The 17,687-nt window shown below is 44.8% G+C and overlaps 1 protein-coding gene across 1 annotated transcript in view; it reads right to left on the reverse strand.

Moving 5' to 3' along the window:
* Nucleotides 1-4,944: 4,944 nt before the first annotated feature.
* Nucleotides 4,945-17,687, reverse strand: part of LOC148523939 (scavenger receptor cysteine-rich domain-containing protein DMBT1-like) — a 48,612-nt gene continuing 35,869 nt past the window's right edge. Inside the window, exons 12-13 of the mRNA XM_088472526.1 lie at nt 6,523-6,911; nt 4,945-5,273 (exon numbers count right to left, since the gene is read on the reverse strand). Of these exons, the coding sequence (XP_088328652.1) occupies nt 5,012-5,273; nt 6,523-6,911 (651 nt within the window). The 3' untranslated portion in view covers nt 4,945-5,011. The remainder of the gene's footprint in view (nt 5,274-6,522; nt 6,912-17,687) is intronic.

Raw genomic sequence — 17,687 nt, forward strand, 5'->3', positions numbered from 1 at the left:
TGTTGCAGCTTTATCTGACGGCCCATCAGCACGTTCTCTCCTACTATCAGTGCTGGGGATGGCAGCTAGAAAGATGAATTTAGATAACTATCCACTAGTGGTTGATAACAAGTCCCTGAAATGTCAGACAGCACAAAGGGCAGCATTGATTCTTTCCACAGTTCTGCATTTTCCTTTCTTCTCTGCTTATGTTTTTATCCTTTCTAATATAGCAAATCCTATAACAAAATAATCTGTTTATAGAAAGGCCATTGTGCACTTTGCCATTTTAATAAATTGAATTTATCAAAATCTCCCAACTTTTATTAGCACCTTAAACATTAACAGTGTTTTAAAAAAGGAATCTTGTGTCCACAAAGTAAATATTTTAACAGTCTAAAAAAGACATGTTTAATACTATGTAAATATTTGCTCTACTTTTGAAATATTACTCATATATTCATAATGCATCTCAGTGCCAAACAAATAATTAGCATTTACTTTCCTAAAAGGTATTCTAAACCAAAGATGCATAATATATACAGTGTATGTGTATATATATATATATATATATATATATATATATATATTTCTATAGTCATAAGATCAGGTTAAGGGGTGTTGTCTCCTGGAGTAAACGGTGGCACTTTGCATAAAGTGCAGCCATTTAGTAGCACACCAGTCACCGGCCTTGGTGTAAGATGCCATAGCCAGTTTTATTTGATAGCACAAAATAAACAAAATTGAAAAACAAATTCTAGCCTGTCAGGCTCTAACTAACTTAGAATTCCCTCTCTCAGGGTTGAAGGACCTAGTGTCCAACTCATCAGACAGCAATTTATTATGGAATGGGATTGAAATGCCGGCGGCTGTTCCCGACAGTAGATGCCCGACAGGATCAATATCCGACAGAGGCAGGTAAGTACCCTAACCTCCCCTGTCCCCCCTAACCCTCCCTTACTGGTGCCTAACGCTAACCTCTGCCCCTAGTGCCTTACCCTAACCTACTCCCGGGGGTGCTTAACACTAACCCCCCCTAACCGCTCCCTAAACCTAACCCTCCCAGGGGAGTGCCTAACCCTAAGTTCTCCCTGTGGGTACCTACCTCTAACATACCCCTTAAGGGTGCCTAACCCTAATCTCCCCCCAAACCTAACCCTAACCCCGCTAGACTCCTTAATCCTAACCCTCCCCCATGGCTAATGCTAAGGGCGCCCCAGACTTACCTTCATTCAGGATGTCGTCCTCGGGGTTCCTGCATCGGGATTATGATAGGCATCAGTATTTTGACGCCTATCATAAATCCCTAGCCGACATGCCACTGTCGGGATTGTGACCCGTGGCCTTGCAGCCGCCGGTAACGTAACTATTTCCCATTTATCATAGCATTTATCTCAAGCAGATACAGTGTCTGCTTTCCCCAGGCAATGAGAGATTACCAAAACTGACATACCTTTATTCTCTTTTCACAGGTGCTCTCTCAGACAATTAAGGCTGTTCATTACATAGAGGATTACCACACAGAAGTTAAGAACCTGGGACATATATACTGTACATCAATAACTTCCCCAATGCTTTTATTGTTGATATGTAGTTCAATGGTTAATTGCTTTGTATCGTCTCTTAACTATGTGTTATTGTGCATGACTAATCAGTCTAATTAACATCACATGTCTAAGTAAATATTATTTACTAAACTTAAAGGTGAGATTGTGTAGACACAAGGTGCAAGGTGCAGACTTGTTTACTTGGCTCTTGAAAAATATTTCCATGTGTACAATCTTGACACTGTGTATTAGAGCCTCACAGTGCTGCATGGCTGTACAGTACTTAGCCCAAGATAGATTGAACCCTTATTTTATTGTAGATATTAAGATCAGGTACAAAAAATAAAACCATATACTAAATTAAAAATTAAACATTAATATTCTAACTATCTTTAAAGTATAGCAGCAGCTCCCTAAATAACAATTCTGAATTATTACGAAAAAAACCCAAATATAATGACACATAAACCAGTCAAAGGGAGTGCATGTAGTATCTTAAAAAAAACTGAATACAGTTAATTACAACAAAATGCCCACACTAAAAAAAGACTTGTAATAAAAGTCACTGATTAGATAATATAATACCTTCTGATGAGATTGAATCCATATATTATACATGAGATTCTGATAAAAAAAATATATATAAAATCTTGCCGGAAAATGGGCGTGGCCACTGAAAAATGGGGTGGGTCCCCCATATGCAGTGCCCCTTACACAGTGCCCCCTGTAGTGTTCCCCCTAATGCAGCCCCCCATTAGTTCCCCTTATAAAGTGCCCCCAGTAGTGATCCCCATATACAGTGCCCCTTATACAGTGCCCCCAGTAGTTGTTCTCCCTTTTCAGTGCCCCCTGTAGTGGACCCCCCTGTGCAGTGCCCCCAGTAGTGAGTCCCTTATATAGTGCCCCCAGTAGTAGTCCCTCCTATACAGTGCCCTTATATAGTTCCCCCAGTAGGAGTTCCCCTTGATGCAGTGCCCCCTGTAGCAGACCCCAGTAGTGGTCCCACACAATGCAGTGCCAACAGTAGTATCCCCCCAGTGGTAGACCCCAGTAGTGGTCCCCCATGATGCAGTGCCCACAGTAGTATCCCCACCAGTGGTAGTCCCCAGTAGTGGTCCCCCATGATGCAGTGCCCACAGTAGTATCCCCGCCAGTGGTAGTCCCCAGTTGTGGTCCCCCATGATGCAGTGCCCACAGTAGTATCCCCCCCAGTGGTAGTCCCCAGTAATGGTCCCCCACAATGCAGTGCCCACAGTAGTTCCCCCCCAGTAGTGGTCCCCCCCTGAAGCAGTGCCCTCAGTAGTATCCCCCCCAGTAGAATCCCCCCAGTAGTGGTCCCCCCCGAGGCAGTGCCCCAGTAGTATCCCCCCCAGTAGTTGTCCCCAGTAGTGGTCCCCCCCACTGAAGCAGTGCCCCCAGTAGTATCCCCCACCCAGTAGTAGTCCACAGTACTGGTGTCCCCCCCACCTGAAGCAGTGCCCACAGTAGTATCCCTCCCAGTAGTGCCCCCAGTAGTAGTCCCCTTCTTTGTAATAGAGCGTCCCCCCCGAAATACACACTAAAATGAAACAAAAGAAAAATACTTACCTGTATCCATGCTCCTGCTCCCGCCGCCGTCCGCGCGTCCATCCTCCCGGGCCGGGCTGCTCTGCATTATGGGAGAGATGTCATGACATCATGACGTTTCTCCCATTACCACTGCAGGAGCTGGACGGAAGCACGGCTCTTGCAGTGGGCGCGCAGCAGTCAATGAGAGTCTATCTGACTCTCATTGGCTGCTGATTCACACACACATCGCTGCCGCTCGGCAGTGATGTGTGTGCAGCAGCAGCAGCCAATGAGAGTCTGCCTGACTCTCATTGGCTGCTGATTAACACACACATCACCACCAGTGCTGGCGGCGATGTGTGTGTTATGCACAGTCTGAGCCCCCCTACCACCCTCCTCCTGGCGCTATTGGGCAAGCGCTCAGGGGGAGGGAAGGGGCTCAGCTGTGCAGCACAGGACCGGCGCTGGAAGCCTAGCGCCGGTCCTGTGTAAATGTGTAGTGCTGACCGCACGCACTGTGGACGGCACTACACTGGCTAACTAGGGCGGGCCGGTACCATGGCCGGCGCCCCCCCCCGCACCGCCGGTCCCACGGCACCCAGGGCATGCACCCCGCTTGCGCTGCCCTAGTTACGCCACTGGTGATAAGGCAGACAGCAGAATTCTTACCTCAGCCGGGGACCGGCACTGCAGTCTGAGGATTCCTGACAGTGGTGTCAAGGGAGAGAGAGCGTGGGACTTTGGGACCAGTAGGCAAACAAAGTCAGCAGTGGGCTATCTTAAAAATAGAATTACCAGAGGGTATATGAGCATCCTAAGCCACTTCAGTGGGCTGTTTCCTCCTTTAGCAGAAAAAAATCCACCTCTTAATAATTACCTTTTGTAGGTTAAGATGCAACTAAAACTCTCATCCATTATCTCATTACCCACTTTAACTACTGCAAGCTCCTTCTATCTGACATTAAGCTCAGTCTTCTTTCCCCACTTCAATCCCTTATAAATGTTGGGGCAAGCCTGATCATCCTTTCTCACCAATCAACATGCATTACAACCACTCTGCACATTCTGCATGTTCTATGCATATTATCTAGAATCTGATCCAAAGTGCTCATGCTCACCTATAAATCCCTCAACCTCACCACCTTCTCAATTGTCCTTAATCTCATATAAAATAATTATCTTACATGCCCTTAGAACAGTGACTAAAATGCTCACACAGAAGAGCCTGATTACACTATCCCACAGCCCTAAAATCTCTGAAAACTCATTTCTTTATGAAGGCTTAACTACTCCCACCAATACTATTTGCTACTGTCATAATCATGACTCTTAGTTGCACTCACTCTTCTGTTCCCAGCTCTTTTTCCCACCATATTGTAAGCTCTGTCATGAACAAAGTCTTTACTACCCTCCATTGCATCTGTTTCTGCACCCATTTTTTTGTCTACCATTCATGCCCCTGTTTTAGGTAGCAATGTAATATAAATGTAATTCACAGATCAGAGTCACAATGAATAGCAGATGCACATAAAAGGTGTTGGTTGAAAATAGATGAAAGGCTTCACCTTTTTGCTAGACAAATATCATTACAAATATAAAGTTCAAATTATATGTTAAAAATATATAATATCCTTTACTTCAAAAGGATATTATAAATTGCCAAATAATCCATATGATAGCAAGACAAAAATACTATATATTCTTGTTGATTACTGTATACTTTTTATTAAGAGATTCATATTTTTAAACACTACAAATTGAACAAGCAATAATGAATTAAAATGACTTCTGTCTTAAGAAACATAAACAAATACTCTAACTGCTTTCATGAATCAGCAATGAAATACTATTTATAGAATAGACACTATCAACTAAGCAGGTTGAAATATGAATTAATTATAGGTAGATTATTACATATATTGTAACTGCTTGTTTAATTATTTTTTGTTTTTGTTTCTTAGTTCGAAGGGCCCAAGTAGGACATTAATTTGCTCTTGAGCAGTTGCTAAAGCCCTTTTTCGTCTGTTGATACATCCCTGGGAGCAACGGGAGCTGTAGCTACGTGTTGGGCATACAGTTAGTTGGCATTGCAAATAGACCCTGGAGTATCTCTGGATAAAACTGAAAGCACGGAAACCAAAGCGAGCCTGGTTTGTCTGGTTTGTATAGTAGGTCACGTAGGTGGAGTCTCTGACACATCTGTAAAAGCATAAGGAAACAGGTGATGTATTAATACAGTATATTATATAGAAAAGCAAATGAAAGAAAAATGTATGATTTTGCTTAAATGATGTGCAAAAAATCTATAATTACAAATGGGCACATTAGAACACTGGGCCTAATTTAGATAATTATGGCATTGCATAACTGCAGGAAAGTGGCTATGCAATACTGTACAACTAATATGCCAATGCCTGAAGGAGGCATCTGAGGGAAAGAGACCCTCCATCCGGCATCACAGATCCAAGAGTCCGAAGATCTACAGATCTACATCACAACCATCAGTCGCATTGTTTGTAGAATTGGCCATCGAGTAAGCTGAAGCTTACTCAGACTAGCCACCTCCTGGTGACAGGCAATCTGTGTCCTTCAAAGCAGACCCTGCCCTCAGCACTCCCAGAAAATGGGTGCAACATGCCCCTGTTTCCAGAAACGCATGTCGATGACACCCCCTCCCTGTCCCAAATTGCCATAGCATGTCAATCATGTTACAGCTTGGAGACACTGCATGCTAACATGTGCAGAACGGTTCCTGTGCATACGCAGACCCACAAAAATCGGATATGTACATAAACAATCGGTTTACATACATATCTGAATCAGGTCTTATATACATTGTCTCACTGAGATTTTGCAGCACTATTCACATTCTTTATTGTGGTTAATAAAGATACTGTAACAATCAGGGGTACTGAGAGGGGGTAGGAGTGGGTACTATTTCCATGGGCCCAGGTCTGTTGGAGGGCTCAGGTTCTGCAGCCCCCCACCAGCCTCTGTAGATGTGGCACTTCAGGTAGGGAGTGAGAGAAGACTGCTGCTGCAGCAGGCTCTCTCCTCAGACCAGCACCTGCTGTTGTGTGCTGGGCTAGGGAGAGAGGCCGAAGCAGCAGTCAGTCCTCTCTCTCCCTATGTGATGTTCAGGGGGAAGCAATCACACTCACCCTTGACCCCACAGGTGCACATAGTATTTTTTTTTTGTAAGGAGGGGGTCTGCCACACCTCCCCAGGTTGGCCTCGCCTCCTCTTAGTACTGTGGTATGGCTGAGCTGTCGGCAGCCCTGATAACAATTGAAGATTGATATTTCACAATTTACTGGTGCAAGGGGAATTTTTGCTAGTGTCTGTGATCGCTTCTGTTTTTTTACTGTACATACTGTGGCACAATGCTGAAAATATTGCATAGAACTGTGAACTGTCAATTGAATAGTGATAAAATGACATTTATTACCCATTGCGTATTAAATCATAAGTCTGTGTCACATAATCATAAGGATCAGGAGAGGCCACACATGTATCCACAAATAAGGTGAGATTGGTGTCGGATGAATGTAATATCGCCTGTAGGTACAAGTTCTGATTCAGTTCCACATAATATGGTGATTGGTAGACTGGATAGGTGAAGCTTGGAGACTGGTAGAAGTACAGCGCAGCAGAATACAGTCCATATCGGGTCAGAGTTTGGTTTGTGACATCATTTGCATGGTACATGATTTGCACCATTGTATTTTGGAACATCTGACAACGGAGATTCAATCTGAGCTGTCTGCTGCGTTCAATCACTTGATTTGAATGGTGGCCATGCACTGTGTTTGAGTAGCTGATTGTGTCTCTCTCACCCTATTGAAGGAAAGCAGAACAAACTTCTTAATTGTTAATGTGCTGATATTAATGAGTATTAAGACATTAGGCATTCTTATTTAGTCTTTGATTATTTATTCACAAGTGGTAGAATGTTACACACAGTCACAATTTTAAAGTTAAAATTAAATGGTGTTATTTCAGGTGTTATTTACAAGAGCTAATATCTATAGTAGCATCTGCTGTGGTCTACCATCTAACACCTCTGGACTTCTCATACTGATCACCTGTTTATTATTGTTTGAGTTTAAATGTGTTTTATTCTTTAATTGTGTTAATATTCTTTATTAAATAGATTGTATATAAAGGTATGTGTTCTTATAACAGGGTCATCTTATATAATAATTCAGTGCTGTCTACTGTACATTAAAATTCTCTTGCACTCACTCAGGGCCACTCTTGGGTCCCGTAATAGAGGGAACGTGTTCAAGCATGTTCATTGCGATATTATCACACTATTATTATAGATTATTTAGAGGGGGGAGATGATTTGGACCATTTTACACCAGAGCAAAAACCTGGGTTTTTGCTGGGTCTACCTGGGTTGCAGCTCACTGAAAAAGGGTCCCTGAAAAAAAACCTGGGTCAAGTGACCCGGCAATCCAACCCAGGTAGCTACCAGGGTCAGACCCAGGATGGACCTGAGTAATAGTGCAATGTAAACGGCACAACCTGGGTTATCCGACCTGGGTCATGCCTAAAATTAGTTGATTGGTGGTTGTGGAGCAGTCACCTCCGTTTCTTTATGACCTCACAAGTTTAGTAGGGCAGACCCAGGTTCAGTGTGAAAGGGGCTGACCTGAGGATAACCCAGATCGATGGTGCTGTGTAAACGGTGTCTGACCTGGGTCTAACCTGGGTTGGAACCATGTCTGAAAACACAGGTCAGACCTGGGTTTTTGGTGGAAAAGAGGTATTAGTCATAAGTGACTAAAACAATACCCTGTTCTATATACAGATAAGTAGTACAGGGTATCGTTTTTAGTCGCTTATGACTAATGGTCCAAATCATCTCCCCCACAAAATAAAACCTAATCTATAATAATAGTGTGATAATATCACAATGAACACTATTCTATGGTATAATCATAAGAAGAAACAAACATTTCGGACTATTATGGAAGATTATGAGACATGCATTGTGATTTCTTTAGTTTTATATAAGCACAATTTCTGTCTTTTCTCATTATCTTTAAATTTTTATCTTATACTTCGCTATATGTAGATTAACATTGTACTATTTCAATTAACTGATTAAAAGTTATAATTTATTGTATCTAACCCTTGCGCCACATATGGGGCGGGATGTACTAAAGGTAAAATTGTGGTAAGACCCCCGAAAATGCTGTTTTCGGGGGGTTTACCGCATTCCCCGAATGTGCTATGCACCAGAATGTATTGCATTCCGGTGCTTCGCCCCCTTAAGTAATGCCACCTTCAGGTGGCGTTACCCAATAGAAGCCTATAGGCTTCTTAATGGAACGCTCCAGGCTGGGAAGGATCCGATCGGATCCCTCCCATGAGCTCCCATGGCCAGAGTCCTTCTGCACATGCGCAGAAGGACGCTAGAGGGACTTCTGGGTGTTAAACCCAAAAGGACAGCTCTTATCGGCAGAGCTGTACTTTGCGAAATTCTTGGTGCATACAGTGGTAATGAACCGTGGTATGTACCCGAAGTCAAGGGGGATGTACAGCTTTGCAGAAGTGATGCTTAGTACATCCTACCCATAGGCTCTTGTTCTTCCTTCCACTCTTGGGTCCTCCAAGAACATGACAGGGTCACTTGATTTCTCTATTCCTTATTCTATTATGCAGAGCCCTGTTCGGAAGCCAGCTTCAACCTGATGTGCTCCTGCACATGTGACTGCAGCTATCTTAGGGGTTTATGTATCAAGTAGAGAAAAGTGTGGAGAAGTGGACCAGTGGAGAAGCTGCCCAATCAGCTTTGAGGTAGCAGTTATCAAGTACACTCCATAAAATATTAGGTAGGAACCGATTGCTTGCTATGGGCAACTTCTCCACTGGTCCACTTCTCCATGCTTGATATATAAACCCCCTAGAACTGTATGTGAGTGACATGATGGGAGACAGAATCTTCAGCTTAGCTCATGAGAGACCCTAATGTATACCTGCATAAAGCTGTTCTAGCATCCTCCACTAATACACCATACATTCACCGACTGGTGAGCTGTATATGACCCTGTTCCACTCAACCTCTCTTCATTACCAGTGTAATGTAACAGTGAATATGGCTGTACCTGCTATCTATCAATGAAACAACACCACTGACAAGTACTTGGGCCATTTCTTCTTCAGGGTCCATAGGGATCCACAGGGATACTATGGGGATATTATGGTTGGAAGACCAGGCAGCAAACAGTTAAAGCTTTGGCTCCCAGATTGCCCCGGCTTCTCCTCCATATATACCTCACCCCTAGCCATAGGACCTCACTTTGTTCATTTGGTGCGGCAGGATCAAACACACCTTTTGTACAGGAAACTGCTTAATCAGTTTTAAGCTTTAATTTTATGATTTATTTTACTTTGGTTTTTCTTGAGTTGGCAGTACTAAGCATCAATAAAATAATAATATAAGCTTCCTTGCTTCTTATTATAAATAGGAAGTAGAAAATCTTTAATGTCAGGGAAGCGCTTCATGTAAAGATTATATACAAATGTGCAAAGATTACAGTGGTATGTTCATGTAGTGGTAGGTAATGAATATGGTAATTACATTATTTATATTGAGGAATAGGTTTGTGTAAATGGAATACTGTATGTGAATTAAAACTTTGACCATTTAGAATAAACTGAAAAATAAATAAAGAGAAAAAAAATTACAAATGATCTTAAAACAAATCAATAATGTAAAATAAAACAAATTTAATGAAATAAAACAATTAAATAAATAAATGATTAAATAAAAAATGAAGAGATTAAATAAAAGAATAAAAAAATATATATAAAATGCTTTTTTGGAGTATCAGCAGTGTATATAAAAAATAGTATTAATGCAATTGAGAATGTTTACGCTCTTTTGCGGATAGTTGGGTGCCCGCTGCTATGATGCAATGCTGCAGGTATCTTTCCCTATCTTACTCTGACACCGGTGGTTGTTAGACTCTCTTGCACATTATTATATAATCTTTACACAAAGCGCTTCCCTGACATTAAACAGTACTAAGCGTCAGTATTAGGACGCACAGGCGCAACATCAGTATTTGGGCAGGTTATTTGGGTGGGTCATGGCTGACCTTAGCTAGCAGCAATGCTGCGACCTGGACTGCACCATGTGCTCGGAGATGTCAGGTAAGGCGTTTCCTCACTTGCGGGGATTCGCGCGCAGCAGTCCTTGCTTCTGGTGTAGAGATGCACCAGAAGCCGCTGCTGTAAGTACCAGGGATTGTCCGTGTCCTTACTACACCAGCCGGGGCCTTACCATCTGATGCCGGGCATAGGCAGCAGAAGCAATCTGCTGTTACAATGTCAGTGTACCCGGTTGGTTAATGCAGCATTAGGGAATGTAGGCCCTCCCTCGGCAGCTCCTCCCCCGACCCAGATGCACTCCTGATAAATAGGTTTCGCCATCTGGGTTGCTCCATCTGCCATCCATATGTATGAGATGCTCACGGTCCACGCTCAGTGCACCTGGTAGCTGTGGTCTCAGGAGGGTCTGGCAGTCTCCCTGTCACCTCTAATTTGGTTGAGGTATACGGTGCTCTATATCCTACTATTACTTTGTGTTGCTGAAGTTGATTTTGAGCCCATTGTAATTATATTAGATATGCATTGTATGTGACTGTTTGCTAGCTGCTGATTGCATTTGCACTTATACCAATGTGATTGTGATTTAGTGCTTATTTCCAAATTTCTGCTGTCAATTATAACTATCACTGTTATTTTTTTCTGAGTGCTTCACATTTATTAGATTTGTGAAGACTGTCACATAAAACTTTTTGATTGTTTTCTTTACTTTAAATATGTGAAAAGATAAAGGGAAAACTCGGAGATGTCAGGAGGCGATTCCTCGCTTGCGGGGAATCACACGTGGCAGTACTTGCTTCTGGTGTAGAGATGCACCAGAAGCCGGAAGTAATTCTCATGTCTCAGGACAAAGGTAAACAGGAGACCTGTTGTCTCTGTGCTGGTTTCATGTAATGTAAATCCTGTGCAGTTACAGAGGATGCAGAGTGCCTCTCAGGATTTCATATAAGATGGACTGTGGTTTGATTGTTATACACCACAACAGTCCACCTCGCCAGCACCTGTTCAGGGATCAGCCTCCACACTGTCTCCCATTTTTTGATTATACACACGGTTACAGCCTAGGGGCCTGATTCAGACCCACTTGCGAGCGGCTGTCCGCTCGCAAGTGGGTCGATGTTATGGACTGAGCATGCGCACGACGGAGGGAGCTCCGTCGTGCGCATGCGCCAGACGCGACGAGCGAAGGAAAGTCCTTCGCTCGTTGTGTCCGATCAAAGGGGGCGTGCTGTCAATGTTGATTGACAGCACGCCCCCTTTGGTGAGCGTGCCGGGGGCGTGCCTCCCTGACGGGGGCGTTCCCACGGGAACGCCTCCCGTCAAAAGCCGGCCCACTGACATCACTAGTGATGTCAGTGGGAGTGATTTTGGCTCTGATAGAGCCAAAATCACTCCGGAGCTTGCGGTTGAAAACCTCAACCGCAAGCTCCGGCTCGCAATTTCGATGGTCGCGATGGTCACGACCATCGCGGCCATCACAATGCACGCACGTATAGCCTGTGGGTGGTGACCCTCAGCTATACGTGCGTCCAGGAGGACGCTCCATTTTCATGGAGCCCGGCCCTCATTCAGAGCGTGCGCTCTGCTCAGAGCGTACGGCTCTGAATGAGGGCCTATGTTTCCTCTTCCCATACATCCTTTCTGGATGGAGAGTTATGTACACTCAGTTCAGAATCTGGTTTTTAGCATCTACTTATTGGCACATGTAACAGGCGAATAAGGCATCAGCTATAGATATATACAAGGACTGCACCATTTTTTCAGTTCATCCTGTTTCAGATTCTGATATATCCATTGAGGGGGCAGAGGATACACAAGTGTCTCCTTCTGGGCCTATCTCAGAGAAGGAGCATCATTCATCAGAGGATGTTACTCTCTAACAGGGGCGGTAAATCTAATCCTCATTATAGAGAATGAAGTACCAGCTCCTGAAGCCTAATAAACCTGGGGTTCAGACACCAGAAGGTGATTTTAGGCTAGAGTCTCTCAGTCTGAACAACTCACTGAGCTTATAGGGGAAGCATGCAACAATCCAGCTAGACTGTTCCAGATTCCAATAAATATTATTATCTTTTTACAATCCCCTTCTCTACTGGGGGATTTTTGCGGGACAGCTTCCTAGAAGGTTACACCCAGGAAGGTTGTGTCACGCTGGGAGGCAGTTTTCTGGAAGCTGAGGCCTGAGGCTGCAGGAAGAAACGGAGGCGAGGGGCCTGAATGTACGACCTCCGCATCCACGGGTCTTGGTCGTTGGCGAGACCTAGTCAAAGTTGCGGAATCTAACCCACGAGATGGTGTTCGCCAGTGACCCCACCAATCGGGATATGGGCTTGAGCTGTACCTCGTAAGCAGGTCGCGGTCCTTTGACTAGGTGACCAAAGCCTGCGGGAAAAAGGAGAGATGAACATTCATGGCCCAAAGGGTCTGTGCCAGTAAGGGGCACGCAGGGACACTGTACTTGAGGTAAAAGGAAGCGTGCACTGCGTACACACTCTACAGGGTTGCCGGTTAGAAAGAGTGCACCACGGTGCAATACTGTAACACGTAGGTGGGGACCACAGACTCCAGTAATGAGGTGGGTAGTGGTACTGGAGCCAGCCAGAGATTATGACACTGGAGAGGTGGGTACATATAACTACACTCAGGCTGTGATGGTAAAGCACTGGTGAAATGGATAGTATACTGCACACAGGCGGCAGTGGTAATGCACTGGTGGAATGGAGGTATACTGCACACAGGCTGAGGTGGTAAAGCACTGGTGAGATGAATGATATAGCTGTACACAGGCTGAGATGGTAAAGCACTGATGAGATGAATTATATAGCTGTACACAGGCTGAGATGGTAAAGCACTGATGAGATGAATGGTATAGCTGCACACAGGCTGAGATGGTAAGCACTAGTGAGATGGATGATATAGCTGCACACAGGAATAGATCACTGGAAGCAAGGGAACCTGGAACGAGAGACCACTAGTAACACTAGCAGCCACAATGGTTGTTCAGGCAACTATCTGATACACAGGAGCCGGATATATACCCCTGGAAGCCCACTGATTGGTCCACAGCATCAGCTGCCCAGCCAGACTGTCAGGGAAGGAAGGATAGTCAGAGAAGGAAGTGTCATGGTGGCGCCCATGACAGGAACTCCAATCCCTGTGCAGCAGACCGCCCGAGACACCAGCATCAGGGAGAATGCTCAGCACCTCCCACGTTGCCGCACCAGCCGCCCGACTGCCCGGGAAGTCAGAGGAAGCCGGCGGGACGGTAAGGAACAGCCGATCCCCGGCTGAACTCTGACAGTACCCCCCCTTTCAGGGTGGACACCGGACACCCACCAGGTTTACCAGGAAATCTAATATGGAAGGCTCGAACCATTTGAGGCGCGTGAACGTCTGTGGTTCTGATCCATGCCCTTTCTTCCGTACCCTTTCCAGTCAATGAGATATTGGAGGATGCTAGATTTGGTAAATCGAGAGTCCAAAATCCTCCCTACCTTGAACTCTGTACCTTGAGAAGTTTGCACTTGAGGTAACTTGGGAGCAGAAGTTTGAAAACGATTCAGCACTAGAGGACGCAGCAAAGAAATATGAAAGGTATTGGATATTCTTAGTTGAGGAGGGAGTTCCAACTTATACGCGACTGGGTTGATGACCTTGCGAACACGGTAAGGACCAATGAAGCATGGGGCTAGCTTCATACTGGGTACTTTCAATCGGATGTTCCTGGAGGATACCCAGACTTTATCTCCAACTCTCAGCAGTGGAACAGCGACATGTCTTCTATCCACAAAGTTTTTGTAGTTCTTGGACGACTGCATCAGAGAGGAATGAACCCTCTTCCAAACGGTTGTGAAAGATTCCACCAATTCAGAAACTGCAGGGACCTCTACTGTAGGCAAATTTTGAAAATATGGGACTCGAGGATGTCTCCCAAACACCGTAAAAAAAGGAGTGGCATTGGAGGAAGTGTGATATTTGAAGTTGTGTGAAAATTCTGCCCAAGGTAATAGATCCAGCCAGTTATCTTGTGAGGAGGAAACGAAGAGTCTTATGAAAGTCTCCAGCTCTTGGTTAACTCTTTCGGTTTGCCCATTAGTTTGTGGATGGTAGGCTGAAGAAAATTTTAACTTGGTTCCACAAGTTCTACATAAGGCTCTCCAAAATTTAGCTATGAATTGAACTCAGCGGTCGGAAATGATCTCTTTAGGAAGTCCATGCAACCTGAATATTTCCTTAACAAAGACTCTTGCCAACTGAGGAGCAGAAGGGAGACCCATCAATGGAATAAAGTGTGCCATCTTAGAAAAGCGATCCACCACTACCCATATGGTATTGTATCCTTGGGAGCATGGTAGTTCAGAGATGAAATCCATGGATATATGGGTCCAAGGAGTATTAGGAATGGACAGGGGTCGCAGGAGACCTGCTGCCTTCTTGCGGGGAGTCTTATGCTGAGCGCATTTTACACATGAAAGAATAAATTCTTGAATATCCCCTTTCATTGTGGGCCACCAATAGGAATGCTGAAGGAACTTGTAAGTCTTGAGGATACCAGAATGGCCAGCAAACAGAGAGCTATGAGCCCAAGTTAGTAATTTTCCCCGTAGTTCTGGGGTCACTAAAATTTTCCCTGGGGGAGGAGTCAAAATTTGAGTAGAGGCGAAGACTACAGGATCTAAAATTGGTCGGGAACGTTGATGATCCTCTTCCTGAGTGCTGAACAAGAAAGACCGTGAGAGGGCATCAGCTTTTCTGTTTAGACTGCCAGGACGAAATTTAAGTTTTAAATTAAATCTTGAAAAGAACAAGGACCAACGGGCCTGTCTAGCATTTAGACGGTGAGCCGTTTGGAGGTAGATTAAGTTTTTATGATCTGTGATCACGGTAACTGGAAAGTTGGCTCCTTCCAACAAATGCCGCCATTCCATTAAAGCTAACCGCATTGCTAGTAGTTCCTGGTCACCAATTCCGTAGTTCTTATCGGCAATGGAAAACTTACAAGAAAAATACCCAAAGGGATGGTACTTTCCATCACTTGAGATTTGAGACAGCACTGCCCCTACCCCTACTGAAGAAGCATCTACCTCAACTGTGAACGGTTTGTCCAATTGGGGTTGGCACAGGATAGGTGCTGTGGAGAAGGCTTCTTTTAATTTTTGGAAGGTTTGGATGGCAGTATCTGGCCAGCGAATGGGATTGGCACCCTTCTTTGTGAGATTTGTGATAGGAGACACCACTGTGGAGAAATTTGGTATAAACTGCCGGTAATAATTTGAAAAACCCAAGAAGCGTTGAGTAGCCTTCAAGGATTTTGGTAACGGCCAGTCAGAAATGGCTTTTAACTTCTCCGGATCCATCCGGAGGGTCTTTCCTGAAATTATGTGCCCGAGGAAGGGTACCGAGGTTTGTTCGAAAAGGCACTTGGATATTTTTCCATAAAGATGATGCTTCCGGAGGCACGACAAGACTTCGCGGACATGCTGGCGATGATCTTGCAAATTTTTGGAAAAAATTAGAATATCATCCAAATAGACTATAACAAAACTGTAGAGGACATACCGGAAGATCTCGTTCACATAACCCTGAAATATCGCTGGGGCGTTGCAGAGTCCGAAGGGCATTACGAGATATTCGAAGTGGCCGTCTCTGGTGTTAAAAGCCGTCTTCCACTCATCTCCAGCTTTAATACGTATTAAATTATACGCACCCCGCAGATCAAGTTTGGTGAACAGAGGCCCCGTGAACTTTATCAAAAAGCTCCGGAATCAGAGGCAGAGGATATCGATTCTTTACAGTAATCTGGGTATGACCCCAGTAGTTAATACAAGGCCGAAGCCCGCCGTCCTTCTTGCTAACAAAAAAAACCCCCGCTCCTGCTGGAGAAGTGGAGGGCCGGATAAACCCCTTAGCTAGATTCTCCTTTATATATGCCGCCATAGCGGCTGTTTCAGAAACTGATAATGGGTAGGTTCGACCCCGAGGAGGGTTCTTCCCTGGCAGGAGCTCAATACCACAGTCCCAGGAACGATGAGGTGGAAGTTTATCCGCAGCCTGTTCGCAAAATACATCAGCAAAATCTTGATAAGCTGCTGGTAGACCGGGAACAGAGGAACACTTGGGCTTGTCAGACGGGGGGAAGCTTATATTTCCACTGGAGGACACCGCGTTAGTGCGGACAGGGAGTACTTGGATGAGACATCCATGGAAACAACTTGGCCCCCTCAATAAAATCTGCATACTGGACCACTCAAACGTAAGATTGTGCTTTTGTAGCCAGGGGAGGCCTAAAACTAGTTCATAGGCTGAGTCGGGAAGAACAAAAAATTCAAAAGTCTCCTTGTGCAGACATCCAATCTGGAGGAACACTGGCAGGGGTATTGAGGAGATGGATCTCCCTAGCAAGGTCTATCTACACCAGAGAGCAGTAATCTATTTGACAATGGAACCACCGGAATGCCTAGGGTCTGAACCAGTGACTTAGAAATAAAACTGTCGGCAGCCCCAGAATCCACAAGGGCTTTAACCATCCTTGTCCTGGACTGGTAGGAGAGTGACACAGGCAATAAACTGTCATTTATTTGGGAGGAGTCAGAAATAACCCCCAATTGCATGCTCCCAACATCAATTAGGGTTTTGCGTTTCCCGTCAACACAGGACAATTCCATAATGTGTGCTCCGGAGCAGCACAATACAAGCACAATTTATTTTGAAAACACCGGTTCCGTTCGGCGGTACTTAACCGGGATCTGTTAATTTGCATCGGCTCCTCACTGCTAGAGAAGGAAGGAGAGGAATGACCTCCCAAGGATGGGCGATCCCGAGGATGATCTCCACGCCTCCTATTTCCCCACCGCTCTCTATGGCGAAGGTCAATCTTTATACAGAGGAATATAACATCCGAGAAGGCGGGAGGTAAATCCCTAGATGCCAATTCATCCTTCATCCTCTCAGATAAGCCATGTAGGAAGGCTGCCTTAAGTGCTTCCTCGTTCCATTTTAGTTCGGACGCCAGGGTTTGAAATTGTACTATATGTTGCCAGACGGACTGGGTACCCTGACGGACATGAAGCAAATCTGAAGAAGCAGAGACAGATCTCCCGGGTTCATCGAAGATCCTTTTGAAAGCTGCCACGAACTCCTCATATCTAGATATGAGCGGATCTGCTCGTTCCCTCAAGGGGGAGACCCAATCCAGAGCTGCCCCGGTTAGTAATGAAATTACATAGGCCACCTTAGACCGGGAGGTAGGGAAATTCTGGGGTAGGCATTCGAACTGGATCTCACACTGGTTTATGAAACCACGACATCATTGAGGAGTACCATCAAACCTCTCGGGAGTAGCCAAGTGCACACGGGATTTTTGAGGAACGACCCCCGAAGGTAATACAGGAGAAACCGTAGGAGCGACAGAAGGTGGAGCATGAGACATAGCTGCCAGAGTGTTCTGAATAGATAGGAGCTGACCAGATAATTCCTGTAGGTACTGGGCCA

Source organism: Taudactylus pleione, unplaced genomic scaffold, assembly GCF_031769625.1.
Source record: "Taudactylus pleione unplaced genomic scaffold, aTauple2 ptg000125l, whole genome shotgun sequence".
In the NCBI taxonomy this organism is placed as follows: domain Eukaryota; kingdom Metazoa; phylum Chordata; class Amphibia; order Anura; family Myobatrachidae; genus Taudactylus; species Taudactylus pleione.